This window comes from Urocitellus parryii, chromosome 13, assembly GCF_045843805.1.
Source record: "Urocitellus parryii isolate mUroPar1 chromosome 13, mUroPar1.hap1, whole genome shotgun sequence".
NCBI classification, from domain to species: domain Eukaryota; kingdom Metazoa; phylum Chordata; class Mammalia; order Rodentia; family Sciuridae; genus Urocitellus; species Urocitellus parryii.
Window position 1 is genome coordinate 36,107,590 of NC_135543.1, and position 27,905 is coordinate 36,135,494.

The following is a 27,905-nucleotide window of genomic DNA, read 5'->3' on the forward strand; positions in this document are numbered from 1 at the left end:
CAGACATCCTAACCTCTCTCTGGGATTGCAGTCACTGGTCCTCATTTCTTAGGCAAACACCTGCAGTAGCATCCTTGACTCCTTTGTTTCTCTCACATCCACATCCTGTCAATCCATCAGTGATGCCTCACTTTTGTTTTTTGTGATGTTGAGAAACCCAGGGCCTTGGGCATGCTAGGCAGGTGCTCTACTGCTGAGCTGCATCCTCAGTCCTGTTACGTTTATCTTTAAAATCCACAGCCCCATTCTGCCCAGCCGCAGCCCCCACTGCATCCCAAGCCCTCATTCATGGGATCCTTAAAGCACTCTTTCTGAAGCGTTGCTGACACTGTTAGTTCTAGCAGAAGATTCTCCTCACAGCAGCTAGAGTGACTTTTTTGAAACTTATGTCAGCTCGTGCCACTCCCTGGCTCAAAACCATCCTTCCTATCACACTCTGATTATAGTACAAGTCCTCATTATGGTTTGTAGGGCTCACTTACTCTGGCTCCTGCCTGCTTCCCAACACTGTTTTGGACTCTTCCCTGTCTCCTCACTATGCCTGGTCACACAGCCTGATCAGTCTTCTAGCTTGCTGACCTTGTCCATGTCCCAGGGCCTGTGCTGTGCCCTCACTGTTCCCCCATGAGGAACACTCCCCTGTTGACCTATGGCTTATTCTTTTGTGCCTTTGGGGCTCTGATCAAAGGTCCCCTCTTCAAGTAGACTGTCCAACTGCTCTAGAATGGCCTCTCCCTTTGTCCATCTGCTCCCATTGGCTTCATAGCACAATCTTTATTGTTGACTTGCTTTTATTTTTGTTTCCGTCCCCCGCACAATGTCAGCTCCATGATGAGAGGGAGTTTGACCTTCTGAGTCTTTGGTGAATAATAAATAAACAAATGACGACCATCAGCAAATAGAACAAATTGTTGTTCTGGAAATTTTCCCCTCTCCTTTCTGTTTTGTGTCCTAGTGCATTGCCTGCAACTTCCTGGGCTGGTAGGCAGTAATGGTGATAGCAGATATCCTTGTTTTGTTCTGGATTTAAATAGCAAGGTCTCTGGGGTTTTATTGTTAAATATAATTTTAACTGTTGGTTTGAAGTCAAAGTGAAGTAGAATGCTTTTGAAAAAACGTGTTAGCACATGCTTTTGCAACAATTGGTAATGTCTTATCATACATGCATTGCGATATGGTTGGCTTCAAATCCTGCTCTTTCCAAGATGCCAAACTACCTCCTCACAGCTGGCCCTCTAATTTGACCACTCGATAGTCAGTATTATGAACAAGGATGGTGTCACCCTCTCTCCCTGCACAAGCCCCTCCTTCAGAAGTGCAGCAGGATGTTGCTGGCTGTACTGAAATATGGCAAAGGCCCAAGGCTGAGGACAGAAAATGACAAGCTGTTCAGGCCTATGAGATGAGACCTCAGGTCCAAGAGGCAGTCTGCATAGGCAATCTGTACTGCGAAGGATCCCAGCTGTGAATGGGAGGAGAAAGAGATAGTTTTCTCTGGTCCACAGTATGTCCTTCATCTGCTTGGGGTAGGCTTGCTGAGAACCCCCCACCCCGCCAATGCCACCCAGGAGAATGAATACATACAAGCTGCATGGCCGAGAGGATCCTAGTTTCTAAGCACCAAGTAAGGTGGTAAAGGAGCCCTCTGGGAGTTGGCCTCAAGGGCAGCTCCACTTTGCCCAACTCTGGAGGGGAAGTACAACCAAGGACAAGATGAAGGTCACTGGTAGGCCCAGTGAAAACACCAAGGGAAGGAGAAAAGGAGAAATGCAGAGAGGAAGCAATTGCTGAGATCTCTGCTCATTTTTTTTTTTTTGCCTTTTAGTTGTTTTCTTCTTGACTTTTTGGAATTCCATGCTGGGTACACTTAATCAGCCATAGATTTGAGAAGTTTATATGCAGACTGGGGGGCCCCTCTAACTACCTGGGATTTTTCTCCCTCAACTTCCAGCCATTCTGTTTGCTCCCAAGACTGTGGTCTCCCCAGCTTTAATCCTACAGTTACAATCTGTGTGAACTCTACCTCCAGTGTGCTGTGTGCATGGGGAATGCTTTCTGGGAAAAAGCTGTGTTCTTACCCAGTACTTTATTGAGGTATAATATACATAAAGTAAAATGTATGTATGTTAAGTATAAAGGTCAATAAATTCTTATTTTTCCCAATAAATTAGTTTTTCTTGTTCAACAAGTTTTAGCTTTATCCCTATTGTCAGTTAACTCATTCTTTCAATTTAGAATAGTATCTAATGTATAAGTTTATCTTTATTTATCCAGTAACTTATTACTGTTGAAGTGTAATTACTGAGTCACAAGGTAAGCATGTTTACCTAGGAACTAGCAAAGTCTTTCCCAAGGTGATTATATGCCATCCTACATTCTAAGTTACTCCCTGTTATCACCATTTGACAGGTATGCATTGGTATGTCCTTGTGATTTCATTTTGCATTCTCTGATGACTAACATTTACCACACTTTCCTATACTATTTGTGTAGCATTTGAATGGCTTCTATGAAAGTGTGTATTCAAATCACCTACTCATTTTTATATTAGGTTGTTAATAATGTTTTTTTTTTAAAGTTTTTTTTTTCTGGATGAGTTATATGTGTTCTAATATTTTCTTAAGCCATGGCACTTTAGCAGCATCTTTTTGATGAGAAACATCTAATTTTGATGAAATTTACCTTTAGATTTAATAGTTCAACCCCAAGGTCTTTAAAAATACCTTTTTCTTCTGCAAAATGTATTGTTTTGTCTTTCACACAGATCTATAATGCCTTTTCAAAAAATTGTGTACGGTACACAGAATGCATCAGTGTTCAAATTTTTTACTGTACAAATAGCCACTACTCAGTTTCAATAGGAAAAACTTTCCTTTCCTATTGATTTGCTTCGTATTTTTATTGAAAAGTAAATGACCATGTATAATAGGTCTATTTCTGGACTCTTATCTATTGATATATTCTAACTCTAGTATCACACACTCTTACTTATTGCAACTTTAGAGGAAAAAATCTTGAAATTTGGAAAGTGTCAAGTCCTCCAGTCTTATTTTCCTTCTTCCACATTACATCTTAGTCAATCTGTATCTACTGCATTTCCACTTGTCAATTTCTACAAAGCCTAGAGAGGGATCTTGATTTCATTGAATCTATAGATCAATTTGTGGGAAACTGACATCTTAATATTATGCAATCTTCCAATCAATAACAATAGTGTATCTATTGTGTGTGGTTTTTCTTAGCACTGTTATCTAGTTTTCAGGTTAGAGGACTTATACATCTTTTGTCTTCCACAACTTTCTTCTTAGATATTTGACTTTGTTAATTATATTTCATTATAAATGGCATATTTTAAAATTTAATTTCAACTGTTTATTTCAAATGTATACATATGCAATCGAGTTTTGTATATTTGCCTTATCCTGAAAATGGCAGAAAAATAAAGTAACTCTTTGTATACACCTTTCACAGTTATCACTTTCAGAAATACTACCTTCTGAATTTCTCCTCTGAAAAACATGTAAACCTTGGAGTTTAATTTGTTCTTGGTATTTATTTGTGGAAGATAAGAGCACTGAAGCCTACAAAAAGAAACCTATGTTTTTTTTAGCTAAATGGAGAACAGGGAAAATGACACAAAGGCCTGCATGGTGTGTTACATTTGCAGAATGGTAAACAAAGTGGTATTTCTCAGGAATACCAATTAGGAAAGGCAGACTATTACAATGGACTGAGATTAAGATTGGGTGAATAGGTTTGCTGAGATTCAAATTATCTTTAATTGTCACTTATAAAATTCTTCACTGGGCTGGGGCTGTAGCTCAGCAGCAGAGCGCTTGCCTAGCATGTATGAGGCACTGGGTTGGATCCTCAGTAGCACATAAAAATACAATAAAGGCATTCTGTCCATCTACAACTACAATTTTTTTTTTAAAATTCTTCACTGGTCAAATACTAGTTGTATGTATTCATCCCTTGCTTTTTCTTTTCATTCTCAATTTCATTTGTAATAGAGAGATTAGCATCTCTAATCTACAAACAGCTATGATAAAAAGGGATCCATTTGAATTTCAAATAAAACCAATGTAAGGCACAACTATTCAGGAATCTTTTATATTTTCAAAATATTTAGGAATATTTTAATTAGAAAAATAAAGGCAATGGGATTTCTATCAGATTCTAAAAGTACCCATGAATTAAATCACTCATATCCCCCACTTAAAAAAAAAAAAAAAAACCAAACCAAACCTTAAATCACATTGCTATTAAGCTTTCTTATAGTAAGGAATAAGACCAAGCTATGCTAAAGTACAAAAACCTGAAATTCTGAGCATGAAAATAATTTATTGATTAGACATCTGATTTGTTCAAGCAGTAGGCCTAATGAAGACAGAATTAACATAGCTCATGGAATAGAAAAAAGATTCCATCCAGCACCTGCATCATTTCATATTTCCTGGGGACAGATTATGCATTCTGTATCACAGCCTCACCCTAAAGCATCCACATGTGCTTGATGTTGATGAACTTGAATTGGATATAAGAAACTTCATGTTTGGCAAGTATCATTAATGATGTTACTTTCAGAAACAATTCTTAGGCACTAGAAATAGCACTGCCTGCAGTGAGTCTTTGAAAACTAAAGAAAAGAATACCATCAAATATAATCTTAAAAACAGGAAGGAAAATATATGCATTTTCGTGAATGAATTGTTTTACATATCAGGAAAAAATGTTGCAATGAGGTTTTCTTTCTAGGAGAATTAAAAAGTAACTTTTAATTGATAGGTGATTTTTGTGGTATGAAAAATCAGAGAAAAATAAAACCAATTTAACCTAAATGGAATTTAAAAAGAAATGCAGGACTAGTAATATGCACTTCTTTGGCTAACTTATTAAAAACTGCTAATTAAACATTTTCAGTCAAATTTTATTAAAAAAAAGCAGCAGATCAACATTACAATTCAAGAATCTAATCTAAATATGCACTTGACAATGAAGCACATCTGAGTATGGAGTGAAAAAGGTTTTCCAAAAAAACCATCAAATATATTATCTCCAAATACCCAAATTATAAACCACTCCTTGAAAGCCTTTTGTTAAATGAAATCATAAAGAACTGAAGATTTATTGCTGTGAAAACAAATCTGTAGTACAGTAGTATGAATCTTGGGTATTAAGCATAATCAGCTGAATCAAGTTAGGAAGGTGAAAATGTGGTAAGAAGAATGTGTGTGTGTGTGTGTGTGTGTGTGTGTGTGTGTGTGTGACAGAGAGAGAGAGAGAGAGAGAGAGAGAGAATGAGAGAGAAAAGGGAGGGAGGGAGAGAAACAGATAGAAGACCGAGACTGTAAGCCAGTTGACCCAAGAACAACTGATATCTAACTTGTTCAGTTGAGACCAGGCATCATGTTAATTCTCCATTTTTTAGAAGGCAATTAAAAGTCACAATTCCAACAGCCCACAAATCAAATAAAAATATTGTAGAAAGAAATTAAAACTATGTTCAAAGAGCTTTTTCTCCCAGCTCATTTTCAGCACCCCAAGGAAAATAAAAGCATCCATGACTATCACAGATGAAAATAAAATGAACGTCATTGGAATCAGTTATTTTTCCCCACTGAGGTATAAAATCTATATAGAAATTTGATACTATACTATAACAAATTGTACTTCTCATAGTTCTGTTTTAATTTTGTTTAAACCCTGTTTAATATAGTTTTTTTTTAATGTAAAAATGTTGTTTTCATGATTCTGTATCTGGTTTCAGTTCTTTTTCATTTGCTTTTATGTCAATGTTTAATATACTGGCTACCAGTTCTAATCAGGAAAAAAATCTTGGTAATCTCTTCATTGACAGCACACTCAGCAGAAATTACTGATGTGCAAGCAAACCATAAAAGGTGCAGCTCTCCAGAAAGCACATTTTGTTGACTGTTTCACTGTCTGAATATTCTTTTCCATGATTCTTGATGAAAGACTCTTTCAATCTTGTAAACATCAGTGTGCACAGTCTCACTACTATGCAGTTTCACGTCCTTGGACAGGAAGGCTGGTTCGCAGCTAGTGAAAAGCTAGAGGAGTCTGAGTTTTAATGGCTGATAAATCTTACATCCCGCAGAGGAGGAAAGCACTTTTCCTTTTTTGCTACTTAAGAATGTGGCAGAAACGTATGCTGAGGTAGCCCAGTCAATCCTTATTTTTTTTCTTTTTTTAAAAATTTGGTCTCAGAATATTTCTGGAAGGGTGACATTTCGAAGAAGCCACTGCTGGGACCGGCTTCCACTGCAGTCTCTAATGCTGGGCACCTGGCTGTCCTCTTCCGTGGCTTTATCCAGGCACTGATTACTGTTCACATGCTGCAGGGTTAATTTCTGAAAATGACGGGGAAAAAAAAAGAAATCTTAACATGAAAGTGGAGAAGGAAAACATCACCCCACCCCCTTTTCTTGGTACTGGGGATTGAACCCAGGGGTGTTCAATCACTAGGCTACTTCCCTCGTCCTATTTTATTTTGAGACAGTCTTGTTAAGTTGCTTAGGGCCTAAGTTGATAAAGCTGGCTTCAAATTTGCTATCCTGCTTCAGCATCCCCAGTTGCTAGAATTACAGGTGTGTACCATCACATCCAGCTTCAACTATCATTTTGGTGATTACTAAATTTGTCTGTAGAAAAGATTTTTGGTGAGCAGTATAAATTATTTAAAAGACAACAGAGGAAATGTGCATATTTAAAGATGCATTAAGAGCTAAGTGGGAGAGAAAATCCATTTGGTTCAGTGGGGCACAATTGACCTGCAGGAAGATGACCTAATTCTAAGCCCTAATTCTGGCATAAGCTCTGTAACACTGTGAGAAACTTCTCTTTTTGTGAGTGTGCACTCTGGTTTCCCTAAAAAAAGAAAGAAATGAAAGAAAGGAAGACCAGATTGGTTCCTAATTTAGGATCCTCCAACCTATTTCCAAACAGCAATTTCAAAGTTTTTTCATTCCCCTGTGATAGGGCTTTTCCTGTAAACTCTGTGATTCCAAATCTCAAGCTTTAGAAATTTAGGTCTTTTTGCAGAATTAAAGTTGTATGAACACTGGGATGGCTACGATTTGGTACAAGCAATCTTAAGTCTGTGTTATATTCAATCCAAGAAAAGACTAGCCTTGTGGTTAAGGCAGGTGGTGTGGTACACAAGAACAACACAGGAACTTGAGTTAGTCTGGTTCATAGCCTGGGTAACTTGGCCTTCCTCCTTTTAAAAATGTAGATTACATATTTTGAGCAGATTCTGTGAGGTTGAGACAACAAAGTTTATATAATATCTTACAAAGAAGGTACTTAACAAATGGCTGACAGATAAAGCTATGCATCTTCGTATCTACTCATTTACATTTTGTAATTGATATTATCTTGTTGATTTTTAGGATAATTTCAAAAAGGCAGGAAAGAGAGTTAACAGATACACAGTTAAAATGATCCAGACTCTGATAATGTACTCTGGTCACATTAAAGTCTTCAGAATAGTTGTGGCAGGCATAAACTTCAAGTTATTTTATAAGTTCAAATGACTTTAAGGAAAGGTGGGACATCAACAAACATATTTATTTGGTTTGCTGACAATTTAAAAATAATTATTTTATCTGGAAAATCTCATTTTCATGAAGTTTTTCTTTTATACCTATGTCAAAACAAAATGTAATGATTATATAACAACTATTTTGGCTTCTAGTCATTCACTATTCTTGTGTTAAAACAAAGTGAGAACTGGCAAAAGATGGTATACATTTGCAGATGTCTCTATCCACACTGATTTAGGTTCAGTGACTTTTGAATTCCTATAAATGCATAAAAACGGAACCGAAAAAGAGTGGATGTTTTAATTTTTCACACAGATGCTGTGTAATTTATTGGCTGATAAGGTGGGCTTAGCAGTCAGACATTCCTGGAATGAATTTTGGATTTGTCAACTGAAGCATAACTTAATGTAACTCGTCATCAAAACAACCTCTCTGACACTCAGTATTCTCACTATAAAAAGGAAGCAAAAATACTCACTTCACTGGGTTTTTGTGAGGAAACAATGAGAAAATGTACACAAAGTGTTATCTAGTCTGGACTAAGAACTTGACAAATGGTACTTATTAAAAAACAATATCCTAGCTACACCCTGGGCAGCCATGAACACAATCTAGCAGCCCGACATACTAGACTGCTGAAGCTCTGCATGCACACTGTTGCCAAAGCAGTCACATAAACAATGCAGAACAAGAACAAATTCAGCAAAGCAGCAGGATACAAATTCAACATACAAAAATCAATAGCTTTTCTATACACCAATAATGAACCCAATGAAAAGAAGTCAGGAAAACAATTCCATACATGATAGCCTTAAACCAAAACAAGGGAATAAATCTAACAAGGAGGTGAAAGATCTCTACAATGAGAATTATAGAACACTGAAGAAAAAAATTAAAGAAGACATTAAAGGTAGGAAGACCTCTATGTTCTTAGGCAAAATTAATACTATTTTTAAATGACTGTATTATTAAAAAAAAGTGATTTATAGATTTAATAAAACTCCCACCAAAATACCAATGACAGGCTGGGATCATAGCTCAGTGGTAGAGCGCTTGTGCCTTACAGGGGTGAGGCACTGGGTTCAATTCTCAGCACTGCATATAAATAAATGAATAAAATAAATATCCATTAACAACTAAAAAACAATTAAGAATATGAATAGAGAACCTACAGAATAGGAGAAATCTTTGCTAGCTACTCTCTGATAGAGGATTAATATATAAAGAATATATAAAGAACTCGAAAAACTTAACACCAGGGCTGGGGCTGGGGCTCAGTGGTAGAGTGCTTGCCTAGCATGTGTGAGGCCCTGGGTTCAATCCTTAGTGGGAAACATTTCAATATATAAATGCAGGCATCAACTTCCTTAATAAGACTCAGTAAATGATGTATAAATAAAGCTCAGTAAATAACAATAAGAATCTATAAGTGGAATGGCATCAAATTAAAATGCTTCTGCACAGCAAAGAAAAAAATTAAGAGCATGAAAAGAAGCCTATGAATGAGAGAAATTTTTTGCCAGTTACGCTTCTGATAGGGAATGAACTAAATACTCATTTCTTAAAAGAAGAAATGCAAATGGCCAACAAATATATAAAAAAAAATGTTCAATATCCTGAGTAATCAAGAAAATGCAAATTAAAACTACACTGAAATCTCATTTCATTTAGTTAAAGTGGCAATCATCATCTATGTATGATATATCAAAGTGCATAAATGCATTCTACTGTCATGTGTAATTAATTAAAACAAAAAAATTCTTAAAAAGAGAAGAGAATATAAATAATAGATGATGGTGAGAATGTGGGGATAAAGAAACACTTGTATAATGTTGGTAAGATTGTAAATTAGCATAACCACAATGGAGATTCCTCAAAAGACTAGGAATGAAAACAAGGGATGACCTAGCTATTCTGCTCTTTGGTATTTATCCAAAATAACTAAAACTAGCATATTATATTGATACAGGCACATCAATGTTTGAGTCTTGTCTTTTTTTTTTGTGTGTGTGTGTGTGGTGTTGGGGATTGAACTCAGGACCTCACACATACTAGGCATAGCATGCTATACCACTGAGCCATATTCCCAGCCCTACCATCAATATTTATAGCAGTGCAATTCACAATAGCCAAGTTATAGAACCAGCCTAGGTGTCACCTACACATGAATGGATAAAGAATATGTGATATATACACAATGAAATTTTATTCAGCCATAAAGAAGACTGAAATTATGCCATTTGCTGGTAAATAGAATTAAAGAACATTATGCTAAGTGAAATAAGCCAGACTCACAAAGTCAAGGATCGAATATTTTCTCATATGCGAGAAGCTAGACAGAAAAAAGAAATTGAAAAAAAAAAAGGGAGGGATCTCACAAAAATAGGACAGAGACCAGTAGAATAGAGAAGGGAGGTTGGGGGGAGGAAAGAGGTGAGGGAAAGGGGAAGTATTGGGGAATAAAATGGAACAAACTATGTACATGTATGAATATGTCATAATGAACTCCACTATTATGTATAATATAATGTACTATAATTAAAAAAAAAACCCTGTGATTCTGCAATCTGTATTTGGGGTAAAAATGGGAGTTCATAACCCACTTGATTCTAATGTATGAAATATGATATGTCAAGAGCTTTGTAATGTTGTGAACAACCAATTAAAAAAAAAAGAATATTTTAAAAAAATAGATACATTGTCCAATCCAGGACAGCTACTTCTGGCCAAGATGGAGTCATGAGATAGATTTATATTTGAAACAACTTAAACAACAACAACAAAAAACAAAAACAAAAAAACCACACAAAATCTGTGAAACAACAGTAAAAGACAATAGACATGAGGCACCAAAGGACAGTGATCCCTGAGAGATGAGAACAACCCCATTGCGTCCCAGCTTACTGCATACAGTAGGTACCCAGGCCACAGCACAGGGGCAGGGATCTGAGCTGAGGGACAGAGTAAAGGAAAGGGAAGATGCAGAGAAAGAGAAGCCCAGAGGATGCCTCCCAAGTATTCCTGTCCAGAGACACAGCTCTGCACCTGCCCTAAAAGAGGTCTCTTGCCCCTTCACAGTCAGTCCCTGGAAACACACCCTTCATTCCCCATGTTCCAGAATCCTCTTGAAATGGATGGGCTTTGCCTGTTCTAGAAGTTGATGTTGTAGGATTAAAGTTCTCTTTCTGTCAAAGTTAAACCTGAAGTTTGAGTTTCATAATATGTAACAAAAATATGTTTGCTGTAATCTAAACCATTTGGTTGAAATGTAGCCATCTGAGCCCCCAACATAACTCCCTTGTCTTCAGTCTTCCAATCGTAATGGCTATGGTATAGCCAGGCATAACTGTAGCCCTTCCCCTTGCCCTCCCCAGTTTTAAATTACTCAGTCACATAGATTGTAACCCCAAACTTCTCCTATCAAAGCAAGAGGCAGTGCTGCCTTAGAAATAAAAACCTGGGCAGTGGGCTTGCCTGCCAGATTTTGGTAGCACATCCTTCTGCAGAAGCAGAATCTGCCTTGCCAAGTAACTTTTAAGTATGTGTTTGGTTTCTTCCAGTACCCTAATATTTCCAACCAAATGCAAAGAATCATATAATAAGCTTTAGGGTGGGGGATTCTGGTTTACTTTGCTCAGTGTGATACTTTTCTTGCATGTGTCAATACTATGTTTTATCTCACTACTCAGTAGCAATGCATCAAACAGAACAACTCTGTTATGGAAATCTGAGCCAGTTTCTTTTTGTTGCTATTTAATAAAAATGTTATAAGTATTCTTATACTTGTCTTTTTAAAAACATATATTTTAATTTCTTTATGTAAACATCCAGCTATAGTATTATTGGTCTGTTAGGTAGACACATGTTTATGAGAAACTGCTTGACTGATCTTCAGAGTGGTTGTACTACTTTGCATAGCTATCCACAATGTATAAGAATTCTGGTTGACCCATGTCTTCACCAACATTTAATGACGGTCTTTTAAATTGTAGTCTTTCTATGAATGTGCATGGTTTTATTCTGCATTTCCCTGATGACTAGTGATGGTACTGAATACTTTATGTGCTTTGTTAGCCTTTTGCCCATTTCTTAATTCAGTCGTTTATTTTTCTTATTGAGCTCTAGGAGTTGCTTATATGTTCTAGACATAAATCCTCTGCCAGAATGTGTTTTACAAATATTTTCTGCCTTTTCATTTTATAAATGGTATCTTTGATAAAGAGAAGTTTTAAATTTTGATGACAAAAAAAAAAAAACAAAAAAACCCTCAAACATTCCAAAACTCCCTGCAAAGCTTGTTCTATTGACATTCTTCCTCAGGCCCATGGCCAATATTATTAAAAACAGAAAGAAATTTAAGTACAATAAAAATTTGGTTGGATAATTCTCTTTTTCAAATCCCAATTTCTAAAAATGTGCATTTCATTTATCTAGATTAATTCAAATAAACTTGAAACAAATTGGGTTACTGTTTGGTACTGATTATTTAACTGTTTAACAACAGTATAAAATTCTCATAATTCAATTGAACAGCCCCCCAGAGACCTGGACTCTGGTGAAGAATCTTGTTCCAGATAAGGCTCTGGTAACTGACATGGGGTGAAGAGCTCTGTGGCTAGTGACACTGTGAGCTTTGTCATCTCAGGACTCAACAGAAAACCCAGCTAATACTGACTAGACTCCACATAGAGAAACCTCAATTAAGGCAACTAGACAGGCAAGTGACAAATATCTACCTTTAATCTTTGAAGAGGATAAAAGTTATAATTAATTTTTACAAAAAGTCTACATATAAGCTAGAAAAAATAATTTGCCCACCTCCTGCCCTGATCCCTAGATATAATGGGGTTTCAAGCCACACTGTAGTCTAGAAGGGACAACTGTAAGTAGTCATAGCAAAAGAGGATGGTGTTACATTATGAAATTTATGTAATATATAATATAAACAAGATTTAAAGATATATAAATATAGAAATTTAATTAAAGACACCATGGTATTATATAAAAAAATCCTAGACCAAAAATCAAGAATCCCAGTTTTGAGATCTAGTTTATACCATTACCTGTTCTGTGACCTTGGGCAACTGAGTTCCATTCTGGGCTTCAGTTTCTACTCACACAAAACAGTGTCCTGGATTTTATTTCTAGGGTTCCTTTGAAATCCAAGATTTCATTACTTTGAGTTTACATTTATAAATTACTGATATAAATATTTTGTTCTCTCTCTAGTTATGTTATGTTTTCAACAGCTAGAAGCAGGATAATTTGTTATGTTTTCAACAGCTAGAAGCAGGATAATTCTGATGGATTGTTCCCCTCTAGAGCTCCCTACTACAGTCAGCTCAGGCTGCTGGAGGTGGACCAGTACTGCAGCTTGACTTCTCCTTCTGTCCAATTTTGCCTTCTCCCTTTCCTTTTCACAGGTATTGATTAAAAAAGTGACCTCTAATAAACATCTGAACACTAAATTTTATTTTACAGACTGCTTCTGGGAGAAACTAGCCTATGACATTGAATTTTTAATCTCAGGAAAAAACTCTGCAAAGTGATTCGTAAGTTTTAAAACTTTACACTCAACAACCAGTTCTTTATAAATACCCCATCTCCAGCCTCTTATATTTCTAAGCAAATATTTACTTTTCAAATACCTGTTGTGGTAGACTGTGTAGGATAAATAGACAACAGTCATTCCCAATCTTTGTCACTTGGCAATCTCATACTATAAAGACTAGAAAACCAAATGCTTAGTTTTCTGTTCTTCCTTGTCACTGAGCTGGGGGTCACTATGGGATAAAGTTCTGGCCCATAAGAAATAAGCAGAGTTTGCTAAGAGGGTTGCAAAAAAAGCTTTTGCTTTCCTGAGTAAGAGCGACATATGTGGTAGCGAAACACTCCCTCTTCCCTTCTCTTTCTACTTTGAGTTTAGATGTGACAATGAGAGCTTCAGAAGCCATCTTCTGGCCATATAGAAAGTTGATAATACTATAGTTATGCTATCCCTGACACCAATGTCCCATTGAATCTATACCCGAAACCACTGACCTCTAGATTTACATAAGAAAAATAAATGCCTATTTATTTAAGCTACTATAAGTAGTTTTCATATTGCCTAATTAACACACTGTAAATTTCCAGTGAACTTAAAAGTGGGAGGTTTTTCAGACTAGTGGGATTCTACATCATATATAATCAGAGAATGAGAAATTATACTCTGCTATATATGATGTATCAAAGTATACTCTACTGTCATATATAACTAATTAAAAGAAAAAATTTAATTAAGTTCTCCAATGATTAAAAAAAAAAAAGTTTTGGTTGTCACAATGACTGTGCCACTGCCACTTTCTGCCTCATGCCAGAGATACTCTATATCCTTCAATGCATGGGGCAGGCACAGCCAAAAGAGCAGTAGCATGCACCACATCATTCCAGAAGAGACTATTCAGGCCATTTCCAATGGCCATATTAACCATATTAGTTGATATTAGTCATTGTAGCTATGAAGAATATAAACATACTTAATGACAGTGACAGTCTAATTATTTTATTCCTATAGGCTACTGGATAGGTAACTTACCACTGGGTCATACTCCCAGAGCTGGTTGCCTTTTAGGTGATGGCACTTGAGCATGGTAACTGGGCCATTAAGTTTGGAAACATCTAAGCAAAGGTCATCTGTTCTAATTTCTTTATTGGCAGTATAAGAGAAAACCTGGAAAACAAAATGGAAACATGTAAGCTTTAATAACAAACAAAAAAAATTAGCCAGTATTTCATATACTCAATAACCTAGGAGGGAAAAAAATATTCTAAGAAACACAATTCTGCATTTTATTGAATTAATAGAGACTTAAATGATTCATAAAAGCTACCACCAGGTTTATACAGAAAAAAGTAAAAATGGCCTTAGTTCTCTGCATACACTAAGTGTGCTGTCAGGGAGTATAATTTCACTAGAAAGCACAAAATAAATTTTGTGTTCAGCAATGTTAATATAGTTCTCACAAAGGGCCTGTTACAGGAAAATATTTCCTGAATGATGTCACAGATAAAAAGGGCAAAGTAAAAACAGACTTAAAAATATTCTCCTTTTTATAAGTTAATATTAAGATACTCACCTGATTGCCTCCCATACCATGACAATTAAAAATTCCAACTTTTTCATTCTCTTTTCTAGCCATGTTATCTAGACACTGATTTGTTTCCACATTTCGTATCTATGGGACAACAATGAAAATATCAGAAGTTAGAAGGGTTAACTAGACAGATAAACACATATACACTAAAAAATCAATTTAAGTTTTCCCCATACTACCATAAAATGACACTGGATTCCCCATATAAAGGTGGTAGGCTGGGGTGGTTTGTGGAGAGGATCAGTAACTGGCTACCTAAAATTCTTTGGTCTAAAAAGAAATATATATAAATAATTTCTGGGTTTAAGAGGGAAACTCCTTTAAATTCTTTTTCCTTCATTCTTCTAATGTTCTCTAGAATTTGTATTTAGTCTAATAAAGTCTTCTCTAGCCAAACAATGTAACAACTCCCTAAGGACACAAATAATAATCAAGACAAGCATATTATATTACTTTTGGTAACTACTCTGATGACTTTTCTGGATACTTAAGATGGGCATTTTCTAGTCAAAGACCTTGGAAATTGGCTTATTTTGGAAGCCTAAGCATGGTATAGTATAATACAAACTTTACTCTTTCATTAGACATTTATCAATTACACAAAAGGAATTTAAATCAGTCATCAGACTTGTGAGAAATATTTTGAGCAATGCCCCTTGACACTCTGCTTTCTTTAAATCACTGCAGCTTCAAAGCACTTGATAAATTAACAGACACCTGAAAGTCCTAAATCTATTACCCTGCATGGTATTGTTAGCAGGTATGCCAGGGGGAAAGGTGTGATAGACTACATTTGTCATGTTATATAGACAGAAAAATCTAATTGTGTGATGAAGTAGGGTTAAAGTTAAAAGCACAAATACGTCATTTGCTTTTATAAACAATTATATGGTTTACATATTATTCCAATATTTTAATAAGGCACTAAGAAGGCCAGATACATAAAAGTACAACTATTATTCCCAGGCAGCCAGGAATAAGAATTGAGGCTCTGGCACAGGAGACCCAGATTTAAATCCAAGTGGCCCAAACCTTTTAAAATCAGTAATGGCAATCAGGGTTAGCAGAGGGATGCGGGGGTGATGTCTAACAACCCTATAGTGAGATTATGTAAGACACTGCATCAAAGTATCTACACTGCATCAAAGTATCTACGTAAGAGTCCAGTACAGCTTGATTCAGAAACAGCAAGAATCTGCAATGTTACATTATCACTAGTCACCAACATGTGGCTATTCACTTTATTCAAAACAGATTTTTCAACTTTTTAATATTAATAGTTCCTCATCCAATATTTTAATATGCTCCCATCCCACCTTGAGAATTGCTACCTGAAACATATCTCATTATCATTCCTCAAAAAACTTTCCCTATTCTCCTGATTATCACTAATCTTACAACTTGTCCAATATTCAAGTTGGAAATCCCAAGGTCTTTTTTTGTTTCTGAGTGCAATATATCACATTAGTGTGTGGTAATTCTTTTACTACAAGATTCATATACATACAAGCGTATATGGATGTGGATACACACACACACACACACACACACACATTTTGGCCCTGGGGATTGAATACTCTGTTGCTTAGCCACAGCCCTGGCTCTTTTTATTTTTCATTTTGAGACTGGGTCTTGCTAAGTTGCTGAGAATACAGGGATGTGCCATTGTGCCTGGCCAATTCATATCATCTTTTAAATCTATTATTTAAATTCAGGAACCCATTACTTAATAAGAAATAATAGGTTTTATAATTAAACACAGATTTGCATAGAGCAAATCTTCCTATACCACAGTTGGAAATCAATTAATACTTGATGATGATGGCTATCTTACTTGAAAAAGAATTCAAGTTATGACAAGATGATGTATTCATACAAATCAATTATTCCTTATAGTTTTGATTAAAATATCAAACTCTCCAATTTTTTTTCTTTTTTTTTTCCTTCCAAACACAGATGTAAAAGTTGCTGAAGAATGGGGATACATACGACAAGAATGATTATTAGAGTAGAACCAATGTTATTCCTGGCTTCTCAACGAACAAAATAGCTATTTTGTTAAATAACTGACTAATCTTACAACTAACTTGTCCAATATTTATCAATTCAATATTTATTATCCAATATTTATTTACAATTCTTTAACCAAACTTAAAACACATTTTTTTTTTTAAAAAATGCAATACTCCCCAAAACATAACAAGGCTTCTTATCACTTTTTAAGTATTTTATAATAAATTAACTTTGGCCATTTTGCTTTTTATAGGTGATATGCTGCTAATAAATGATAGCAAATAAATTGTGCTTAACTCTGCTAGGCACTGTTCTATGAGATCTGTATAAGAGCTTATATCATAGATATAGTATTCACGACTAATTTTGGGTTGTTGTCTGAAATGAGAGCTGATTTCTATCCCTTGGGGTTACTACTGACTACTAGATGCAGAAAGTGAAGTTTCTACAAGAACTGGATACTTCCCATCAGCTGTTAAAAGTAAGGGAAAAATAGCCTATATCAGTAAAATGTGGCAGTGAGTCCCAGGTGAGATGGGAAGTCAGAGACCCAGTGTTAGGGCCTCTGGTAGGGCCTGGTGACAAATCTCCAAAAGGCGGGGAAAGTGAAGAGATGTCCTGCAGATTAGGTTTCTGGAAGAGGGCAGTTAATGAAGTTTTAATCTTGAGTGGCTTTAATATTAGCAGGAAGAGAGGTGTGTTTGCCTCAACAAATTTGTAGCATCTTTGTTGCTGGAAGGGTATGTCTGCTTGCCCCAGGTGGGTTGCTTTATACACTGGTTGGCTAGATGATGCAATTTTGGGGGAATATCCTTTCTCTTGTAAAACTGTATGTGGATTACCTCACCTATTGGGTGTTTTCTCAAGAATATACTAAAAATCAGGATGACTCATGGGTCAGGTTTTTGTTTTGTGTGTATGGTGCTTAGGATTGAATCCAGAGCCTTATGCATGCGAGACAAGCACTCTGCCAACTGAGCTATATCCCCAGACTTTGAGGGTCAGTTTAGGAAACAATTTTATTAGGATCCTAGGAGGGAAAGGATCACCTAGTAGAATTAATTATCTGGTGGGAATTAAATATGAAGAGCTTCTGGAGAAGAGAAAAACTAGGAACATTTTCTAAGGATGTTGAATTAGAAGCTCAAAAGTTGTAATTCCATATGGCTTTAAGAATATGCAAATAATTGTTAGCTTTCTAGTGAGACATGGAGGGTAAAAATGATGGCAACACCTCAATGTTTACTTTGCAATGGACATAGGTACTAGGGTTGGCTATTCAACACCTGACACTTTAAAGAATATTTGAGGGCTGGGGTTGTAGCTCAGTGGTAGAATGCTTGCCTTGCATACGTGAGGCCCTGGGTTTGATCCTCAACACTACAAAAATAAATAAATAAATAAAAATAAAGATATTGTGTCCATCTACAACTAAAAAAAAAAAAAAAAAAAAAAGAATATCCGAAACAAGAATGTTAGAAAAATATAGAATGCTATCAAACATATAGGCATGTTATTAGGGAGAAGAAAAATATGTGCAAGAATGTAAGACTAGCTAATGTAAGGATATTCTAGGCAAATGCCTCCTTTGTTGGACTTAAAAAAAAAAAAAGTACAAATCTTCTGAAAAGTTAGGCAGTATACTGAATTTCAATACAAAGAACAAAGAGGCTAACTTCTTTTTGGTTTTCCCCAGTCATTCAAGGTTTTATCCCACCTTCTGGTGTACATACAGTGCAAGGCTAACTTTTCAGGGGTCTTACAATGCTATTAATTCTTTTTAGTTTGTTTACCTTCCAAATCACACCTTGATGACTATCATAGAGTATGTTTCCTTGTTTGGTAACATACTCATAGCAACTAAGATTCTACATCATTAGGAACCCTTGAACTAAAAAGCTGATTTGATATGGGAAAAGAAGGGAGCTCTTTCTGGTTGAAGTGGAAATTCCTGAGCATCCGTATGGTCCTGATGCTCTCCTTAACCTAGTATGAAGATAACTACTGACAGGATGGCTTCGGAATTTGACATGGTACATCACACAGAAGTGTTTCAGGATAACTCAAAGTTATTTAGGAGTAAGGAGTGTCATGGAGAATATGTGTTAACTCTGATTTTTTTAAAACCAGGGAGTTTGACAAGCCAGATATGAGCATCACAACTTAGGACCCAGGCAGGGAGAAATATGTGAAATGACAAGGTAGCAGTGTAGATACAGACAGATGGATGACCTCCTGTGCTGGCTGGCTGTGTTAATGACTCCACATTATCCAACAAAACTTTCTGTAATGATGTCAATGTCTACATTTGTGCTCTTCAATATTGTAGCCATGAATGGCATATGTTCATTGAGTACTTTAAATGTGGCTAGTGTGACTGCTTAGCTAAGTTTTAAATTTTATCTTAGCTAATTTAAATTTAATGGCTATGCACTGGATGTGCAGGTTTAAATAATGACACAGAAGGAAACCTTCACTCAAATGGTGGACAACATGCTAATAAATCCAATTCATCACATCATTGACTACTCTGAAAATCATGTGGAAAGTGCTCAAGTTTGGTTTGTACTTTCTGAACAGTCCTAGGGGAACCTAAATGATTTCACAAGGCTAATTTTTTTTTTCCTCCCCCAGTGCTTGAGATCAAACCCATGATCGTGCCCATGATAAGCAGATGCTGTACTATTGAGCTATGCCCCAGCCTATGGTTCATCCTAAACAAATTATTTATGGCTGAATAATATATCTTTACTTATGTAGTCAGACATGCCACTGAGCCAAGCCAAAACCATTTTAGGCACCACATTCAGATTGTAAAAACGTCATAAAATGTTAGAAACAGGAACTCTTCTACTTGAATTGGCAATATAAGACTTATACTGGCCAGAGGCAATATCCACACTTTCAAGGTATCTATAAGGTGAGAGCTCAGGATGTGGACACATGCAGACCCTGGCCTCATCAAGACATTACCATTACTAGCTATGATACCTTGCAGGTAGTTATTGACTCTAATACAGGAGTGCCTAAAATCTTGATCTGAGGACACTATCTTGCAAGGTGTTGACACATGTGCTACTAAAAGATGGTTTCTGTGATCAAATATGCTTCGGAAATAGTAGGCTAAACAGATTTAAATAGGATTCCTTATTGAAGGACTTCTCACAGCTCTCTAATATATGAGGACTCCTGATGGAGATGGGAAATAGTGGTACAGAAAGACAGAAGAAAGATATAAAACCTCTAACACTTCCCAAACATTTATGGTCACAAAATCTGCATCTCTGTTCCCCCAGTATCTTGTTTTCCAGTCAAGAATTGTGAGGGTCATCAGGCATAAGTATTTGATTTTCTCATCATTTAAACAAGGACAAAAATCTTTTAGATTTGTTGAGAGCTCTAAGTAAAATACTAGAGAAGGCCTAGCAGAGACTCATACACAATAACTTGTTTTTCTTTCTTCATCCACAGATCCAGTAACTCTTTAACTGTACTTCTAAAGCACCAACAGGTGTATACAAACATGGTTACACTAATACATTATTTTTTACTTTAAGAGTTGAAATAATTGTGAATGTACTCATTCCTGGGAAGCCAGGCAAGAAGTCAGACCTTTTGTCTCTTAGTCTCTGCTACAGTCTCCTTCAGACTCTTGGTACCTCCATTAGGGTGGAAAACATAAAAATGTTGTCAAAGCATGTTTGGAACCTAGTATTGTGGAATCTGGATTCACTCATTCACTCTTATCCACAAGTAAAATTCTAGTTGGATCAGAGAAAGAATATGGTGTTAATGGTTAAGAGTATAGGCTCTCTTGGGGCTAGGGTTGTGGTTCAGTGGTAAAGCATTCGCCTAGCACATGCAAGACACTGAGCACCACATAAAAATAAATAAATAAAATAAAGGTATTGTGTTCAACTACAACTAAATGAATATTAAAAAAAAAAAGAGTATAGGCTTTCAAGTCAGACAATCTACATTCAACTCCTCTTTTCCATTTTGTGATTGTGACCTTAGCTATGCTGTTTAAATGTTTTATTTGTGTCTCAATTTGCTTATCTGTGAACTGGGGATAATAGCATCTATCACATAGTGTTTAGGAGAGAATAAATGAATATTAACAAAGCATTTATCCTGGTGCTTAACATAAAGTATATGCTTAGTAAATGTTAGAATTACATGTCTGCCTGAAAAGGCAACTACTCAGTCCTAAGACTGACCAAACCTGTTAAGGGCTGGATTATTTGCTTTTTGTGGCCGGTTAGAATGTTCAACACCCGGATTTAGGGAGAGTATGGTGAAACCTAGTAAATCATGCTATGTATGAACATATTACAATGAGTCTTGGTTATACATATGATTATAATGTACAAATAATGATGATGATGATGATGGAAGGGAGATTAGCATAAGAGAGCTGTAGAGTATATTGGGGAGGGGAGTGTGAGAAGGAGGGGGAAAAGAAAGGTACTAGAGAATGAGACTGATCAAATACATGTATAAATACATGTATGTGTGAAAATGGCATAATGAATCCTATTATTATGTATAATTATAATGCACCAATAAAAGTAAGCTTAAAAAAAGAATATTCATTTCCTGGATTAACAACTATTAGATACCATGAAGAAGCATGTTTATTTGACTCCAAGTCCTACAGAAGCTAAGGAAGTCAGACCTGGTTGCAGACATTTTAAATTCGATTACCATAGTCATATTTTATATTTCCCGATTTCTCCCTCTGCTCTAAAATTCTGATTTCAGATTTTCCTGGGCCCTTGAAGCATGACAAAAGAAAAACAAATCCCAGTCACTGGCAAAGGAAGGCTCACATGGGCAAAGGTTTGATCATAATCTTAATATCCTTATCTGCACTTTGATGGGTGCTTGATAACAACACTGTCCCAGAAATCAGATCTTTAAACTAGAGGATATAACTGGTATTAAAGGCCTATTAGGCCAAGTTAATGACCCAATAACAATAAGGCCATATATGGTAATATCTGTGACTTTACCAAGGAAGACAGCTGGCAAGTGGTAGCTAAGACACCAGCTTGCCTTGGCTGGTCTCTTATTATTAAAGTTAGACTAGTGTTTCTGAAATACGCCTATACTTCAGACCAGCCAATAATGCTTCGGCACTCTCCAAAACTAGATCAGTTCAAAGGAAAAAACCTAACTCCTCATTTCCCATTCTAAAGGCAAGTTGCAGGAGTGACTGCTGTAAATCCTTCATGGCACATCAGCCACCTTGGGCCTTTATTGACTGGAGGGGGCTGTGGCAGAGAAAACAAGACTCATTTTAATGAGACCTCAGTGAGAATCATCAGAAGCTCAAGAAACTCAACAAAACTGCTCCCTTGTTTCAGGATGGATTCCTTAAGTCACAACAAAGTTCAGAGGCAGCTCAAGTCAACCCTGTAGTAGCCTCAATAACTACTAATGATAAACATGGGAGGCAGTGCCTGCTCTAGCTCTAGAGAAAACACTACTAAGCCAAATGGTTTCACTAACCATTTGGCTCCACTTCTGTTTTCTACTTCTTTTCCCATATCCTACATTTCTGGTCCACATTTTTCCTTCTTTACTCAAGTCCCTACATCACCACCACCTACTGTCACTCTCAGCCAGTAAGCTTTTATCTAACCAAAGAAGCAAGTCATTAGAAGAGAACTTCACACTTCCACCTCCAAACCTATATCTGATCTGCACTTGTCCCTGTCTTGTCTACTTTCCTTTCTATTCCAAGGGATGAAATGCCTTCTTCCCACATCCTTAATTAATAACCTCCTCTTGTACATTAATCTTCCAACTACTTAAATACCTAACACCTTTGACTATTAGCTCTTCCTGGTTAAAAAAAACCAAACACACAAAAGTTACCATCTTAGCCAGTTTCAAGTACACTGTTCAGCAGTGTTAAGTATATTTACATTGTTGTGAAACAGATCTCTGTTCACGTCTCCTTCTTGCAAATCTAAAACTTTATACCCATTACACATCTTCTTTTCCACATCCCTTCAGCCCATAGTAGCCAGCGTCATACTTTCTGTTTCTATGAATTTGGCTACTCTAGGTACCTCACCCACGTAAGCAGAATTATGTTATTTATTGTTTTTTGTCACTGGTTTATTTCACTTAAGCATAATATCTTCAAGGTTCATCTATGTTGTAGTACATGTCAGAATTTCCTTCCTTTTTAAAGGCTGAATAATATTCTGTTATATGCAGCTACCACATTTTGTTTATCCATTCATCTATTGATGGACATCTGGGCTGCTCCCACCTCTTAGCTATGAATGGTGCTCCTATGAACATGGATATACAAATACCTCTCTGAGACCCTACTTTGGATATATATATAGTCAGAGATGGGACTGCTGTATCATATGGTAGCTGTATATATTTTTGAAATATTTTGGCACTGGGGATCAAACCCAGGAGTGCTTTATCACTGAGCTATACCACCAATCCTTTTTGTTTTCTCAGACAAGGTCTCACTAAGTTGATTAGGGCTTTGCTAAGTTGAAGTTGACCTTGAACTCATTATCTTCCTGTCTCAGCCTCTCCAGCCATTGGGATTACGATGTGCACCACTACAGCCAGAGTTAACTGTATTTTTAAATTTATTTTTATTTTATTTTTTTGCAGTGCTAGGAACCAAACCCAGGGTCTCACACATATTAAAGTTAAGAGCTCTACCACTGAGCCACATTCCTAGCCCTCTATTTTTTATTTTTTGAGAAACCTCCATAGCATTTTCCAGATCAGCTGTAGCATTTTACACTACCACCAAAAGTGCACAAGGTTTAGATTTTTCCACACCTTTCCCACACGTGCTACTGTCATTTTTTTTGACACAAGTCAGACTAATGGTCCTTCTTTTGTATGTTCCAATTTTCTCTTTTGTGCCTAACTCATATGGCCCAGTTTTATCTAAATAAATAAATAAATAAAAATTAAAAAAAACCTCTTTCCTTAACTACATATCCTCTTCTAGCTAACACCCATTTTTCTGCTCTTCTTTACAATAAAATTCCTTGCAAGACTGTTAAACATTCATGATCTACAGTTCTCCCATTCTCTCCTGACAATCTCCATGGAAACTCTTGACACTACTTACAGCATATCCTTGGCCAGATCAGATCTCAGTACTCATTTTGCTTGTTTTCTCTGTAGTATTCAAAACAATTGATTATTTATTCTTTCTTGAGGCAAATACTTTACATAGTCTCTGAGACACCATTCTCTCAGTTCTCCCTCTATTTCACTGTCTAGTTCTCAAAATTTTTTTGTGATTCTTTCTTATCTCCATGGTTTCTCAACTGTGAAGTTCCCTTGGCTTTGTCCTCAGTCTTCTCTCTCCACATGTATTTGCTCCTCCCAAGGTAACCTTATGTAGTTTTGTGAATAAAAATCATATATATGCTGACAACCCTTACATTTAGATCTCCAGTGCCAACCTCTTCCCCAAACTACAGATTTTTAAATGTCACTACCTAATCAACATCTTCCCTTGGATCTCAAATTTAATGTGCTCCAAACTGCTCTGCTGAATCCATTCAGAGGCTCCTCTTTCTACAGACATTTTCATCTCAGTAATGCCAACTCTACCAGTACCGGTATTTCAAGTCAAAACCTTAATATAATCCTCGACTATTCTTTTCCTTCCACTAATACACTGTTCGACTCTTGCTCCCACATATTTATGCTCCATATAGAGGCAATCTGATCTTTTTTTTTTCAAAGGAGTTTGCTCATATTGCTTGTCTTCCCACCAAAATAAAATCCAGAGTCCTCACTACTATATGTTCTGTATGACCTAACCCTCATTATGTTGTTGACCTTATCTTCTACTATCCCTCTACTTGTTCACTCTGTTCTAGACAACTCCCTCCCTGCTGAATATGCCAAGTGCATGCACATCTTAGGAATGTTTGTTCTTGGTGTTACTGGTGCTCAGAATATCCCCTCCCCACAAATTTATATGACTTGCTCACTCACTTCTTTCAGATCTCTGCTCAGTAAATTACCTTATAAGAAGGCTGTCTCAACTACCCTACAAAAAACAGCACCATTGTCCACGGTTACCAGTTGTTCTCTATTCTCTCGGCTCTGGCTATCATCTGATATACTGTATATTTTTCATAACTTGTTTCCCCCATGACTGTAATATCAACAAGGGCAGGATCTTTATTCATTACTATGTCCTTAGTACTTAAATAGTATCTATTACATAATAGGTACTGAAATAAATATTTCTGAATGAATGAACTGAAGAAGAGACAACTTCCTATAGAGTAGGGAGGGGATTACTTCCTGAGTGTTAGAAAGATTAACTGTTAGGATAGGGCCTGGCTATGGCCCTGGTCACACATGTCATCTTTTGCTACTATGCCTTTGAAAAGGAAATTTTGTCCTATCAATTTCTATCATAAAAGGTTGGATTTTCACCTCATTTTGCTTCTTGTTCTTTCTATAAAAGCCGTTTTTATAATCAAAAGCTCATAAAGACCTGCAATGAATTGCAGATGGTTCAGCCTGTTAACAAAACACATTGCTATAGGGAAAGAATAGCAGAAAAGGCAAGATTATTTATACACTATACACATATCTTCAGGCACATTAACCCAATGGATTTGACTTTTGGGGAGAGGTGGGAGCAAAACAGTATTATTTACACTTATGGGATAAAAAGGGGGAAGGAAGCAAAGAAGTTTAATTTTATCATTTGAAGAAAATATCTCAATAAAAGCTCCAAGTGTTCAAACACAAGCTGTAACAATAGATGAGGATAAGGAAGGTTGTCAGTGATTGCTCCTGACTGCATATTCCGGGGCTCAGTAAATATATTTGAAAGTAAATATTTTAGTCTTCTGGGTCATATGGTCTCTATGGCAATTATTCAACTCTACTGCTGTAGTGCAAAAGTAACTAAATGCAGTAAGTAAATTCAGGGACATGGCCATGTTCCTATACATATTCATTTACAAAAACAGGCAACAGGGTGGACTTAGCCTGCAGGCCATGGTGTGCTGATCCCTGTCAGAGACTACCAAATACATGCCTATGGTACTGGAATAACTCTTCTTTTTCCCTCTCTACAATTTTTCTGTAAGTCAAATAACTATGGAGTCAAAACAAGGATGGCTACATCTCTTCACAAAGGGCCTATGTACAAGTAAGTCTTTTAAGTGCTAAGACTATCCCAGAAAAAATGAGCCAATTCCAAGCAAAGGAGTCTGTGCAGGGGTAGAAAAAGAAATAATGGCTGTTTTATGCAAAGTAGGAGGCCTGTGTTCTCTGGGTAAAAGGGACAGAATGCAGAAAAGAAAGTGTATCTACTGGAACGGTGGACAATAAAAGAAGAGGCTAACAGATAGAAAACATCTGATAGTGAGTATATTCTATAATATAAAACTAGTCAAAAAAGAATTGTGATGTATCCTTTAAAAGACAGAGGCTTTCAAACTTTTTTGATTGTAACTGATATTGAGAAATATATTTTCTCATCATGATTCAGTAAAAACTTTACTGTGAGCAATACGAATTTGTACTTTTTTCCCAGACTATTAAAAAAAATGGTGGTCAAAAGCAGCTGAATTGATTTACAATCCAGTATTGGGCTGTGTTAAAAATCACTGACTTCAGCAGTGATAACATGGATCTTCAACTTCTTTAACAATGATAAAGAAGAAACTGCAAGATTATTAATAAAGGATATCTCAAATCTTTATAGTCCTAAAACTTGGAGTGTTCTACTATAATAAAGAAGAGAAGGAAAGGCACTGCTTCTTGGTAAGACACAGTAAACCAACACCTCTGCATTAAAAACTAGAGGCAAAACATCAGTTAAACTGCAAGCTGTTGAAAGCACTAACTTAAGGTAGACTGTGATACTTCAGAGATGAATACTGAAATCTCTACAGCAACTATGAAAACAAAAACACAAGCATTACAACTAAGAAGTCAACAACAGAGAATAAAAAGAAAATTAACAAAAAAGAAAATGGTTCTTGTTTCTTGGGAATGGAGGAAGGAACAGGGATTTAAAAGGGCTACAGATGAAGACAGTTGTGTCCGCTTCTAAGAAAAAAGTTTGAACTTAGGCTTCTGGAAGACTGACCTCCAGAGTCAACATTTTGGATTAATAACAATAACAATCAGAATTCTGGGCTAGAGGAAGAACCTATTTGGATCCCTAGACAAAGCCAAGGCCTAGATGGAACACAGAATGGATGGCCATTGACATTCGAGGAAGACGGCAGTAGTAAGAATGTAAGTATGTCTCTCTTATAAGAGATCCTTACAGTATGGGAATTCTCTGGGATAAAAAGCTAACCTCCAAAGCTTAACTAATTTGTTTTAACTAATTAGAAGCATTAATAAGCAGAGACTACTTCAGATTTCAAGAACATTTGCTGCTGAATTCTAAGAGAATAACTAAAAGCATCACCAGAAACAAACATGTTTATCGACATTCTTTCCAACTTCCCTGCCCAAACCAAGACTTACAACTCCCAAAGGATAAAATTTGCCAAAAATACAATGTTATGAATGATCTTTCAAACTTCTCTGTCAGTCTTTACAATTTATCTTGACTTTAAAATTTCTTAAGCTTTGATTTGGGACTAAAACTAGTATATAAGCTTTATGAGTATGTGATCAAGTAAATGGGTTAGTTTGTTAAAAAGTAAGTTTATTGAAGATATTTATATTGTAACAAGATAGAGCATCCTTATTTTAATAAAATATAACATGATAAAATAATATTTCAACTCATGAGGCAGACACTGTAAATAAGAACTTTTCCACACTTGAGATTACTTAATTTTAATCTGAAGGTACTCTGAAGTATCTTAGAAATTAAAAGTTTAATCTCTATGTTTTTTAAATGAGGAACTAAGAATATAATAAACACAAAGAATACATGTTTTTACCTCTCCCAATGAAAAATAGTGACGTGGAATTTGAGAATCAGGGTAAATATTCTCTAGGTACCAAGAAAAAGGTTTGCATTGTAGTTTGTGTCTTAGACCAAGTCTTGATGATATATCCCCATAATCTACCTTTGTAACACCTGTTGAAAGAAATAATTAATGCTGAATTATTAGTGTCCTATCAAGTAATACAAATCCATTTATATGTTGATTCTAATAAGACAGTTGAATAGAAAAATAGTATTATT

At 36.1% G+C, this 27,905-nt stretch overlaps 1 protein-coding gene across 1 annotated transcript in view; it reads right to left on the bottom strand.

Moving 5' to 3' along the window:
* Window positions 1-4,423: 4,423 nt before the first annotated feature.
* The window catches only part of Galnt1 (polypeptide N-acetylgalactosaminyltransferase 1), a 121,992-nt gene continuing 98,510 nt past the window's right edge, over window positions 4,424-27,905 (bottom strand). Inside the window, exons 10-13 of the mRNA XM_026400030.2 lie at window positions 27,658-27,797; window positions 14,687-14,785; window positions 14,146-14,280; window positions 4,424-6,374 (exon numbers count right to left, since the gene is read on the bottom strand). Of these exons, the coding sequence (XP_026255815.1) occupies window positions 6,228-6,374; window positions 14,146-14,280; window positions 14,687-14,785; window positions 27,658-27,797 (521 nt within the window). The 3' untranslated portion in view covers window positions 4,424-6,227. The remainder of the gene's footprint in view (window positions 6,375-14,145; window positions 14,281-14,686; window positions 14,786-27,657; window positions 27,798-27,905) is intronic.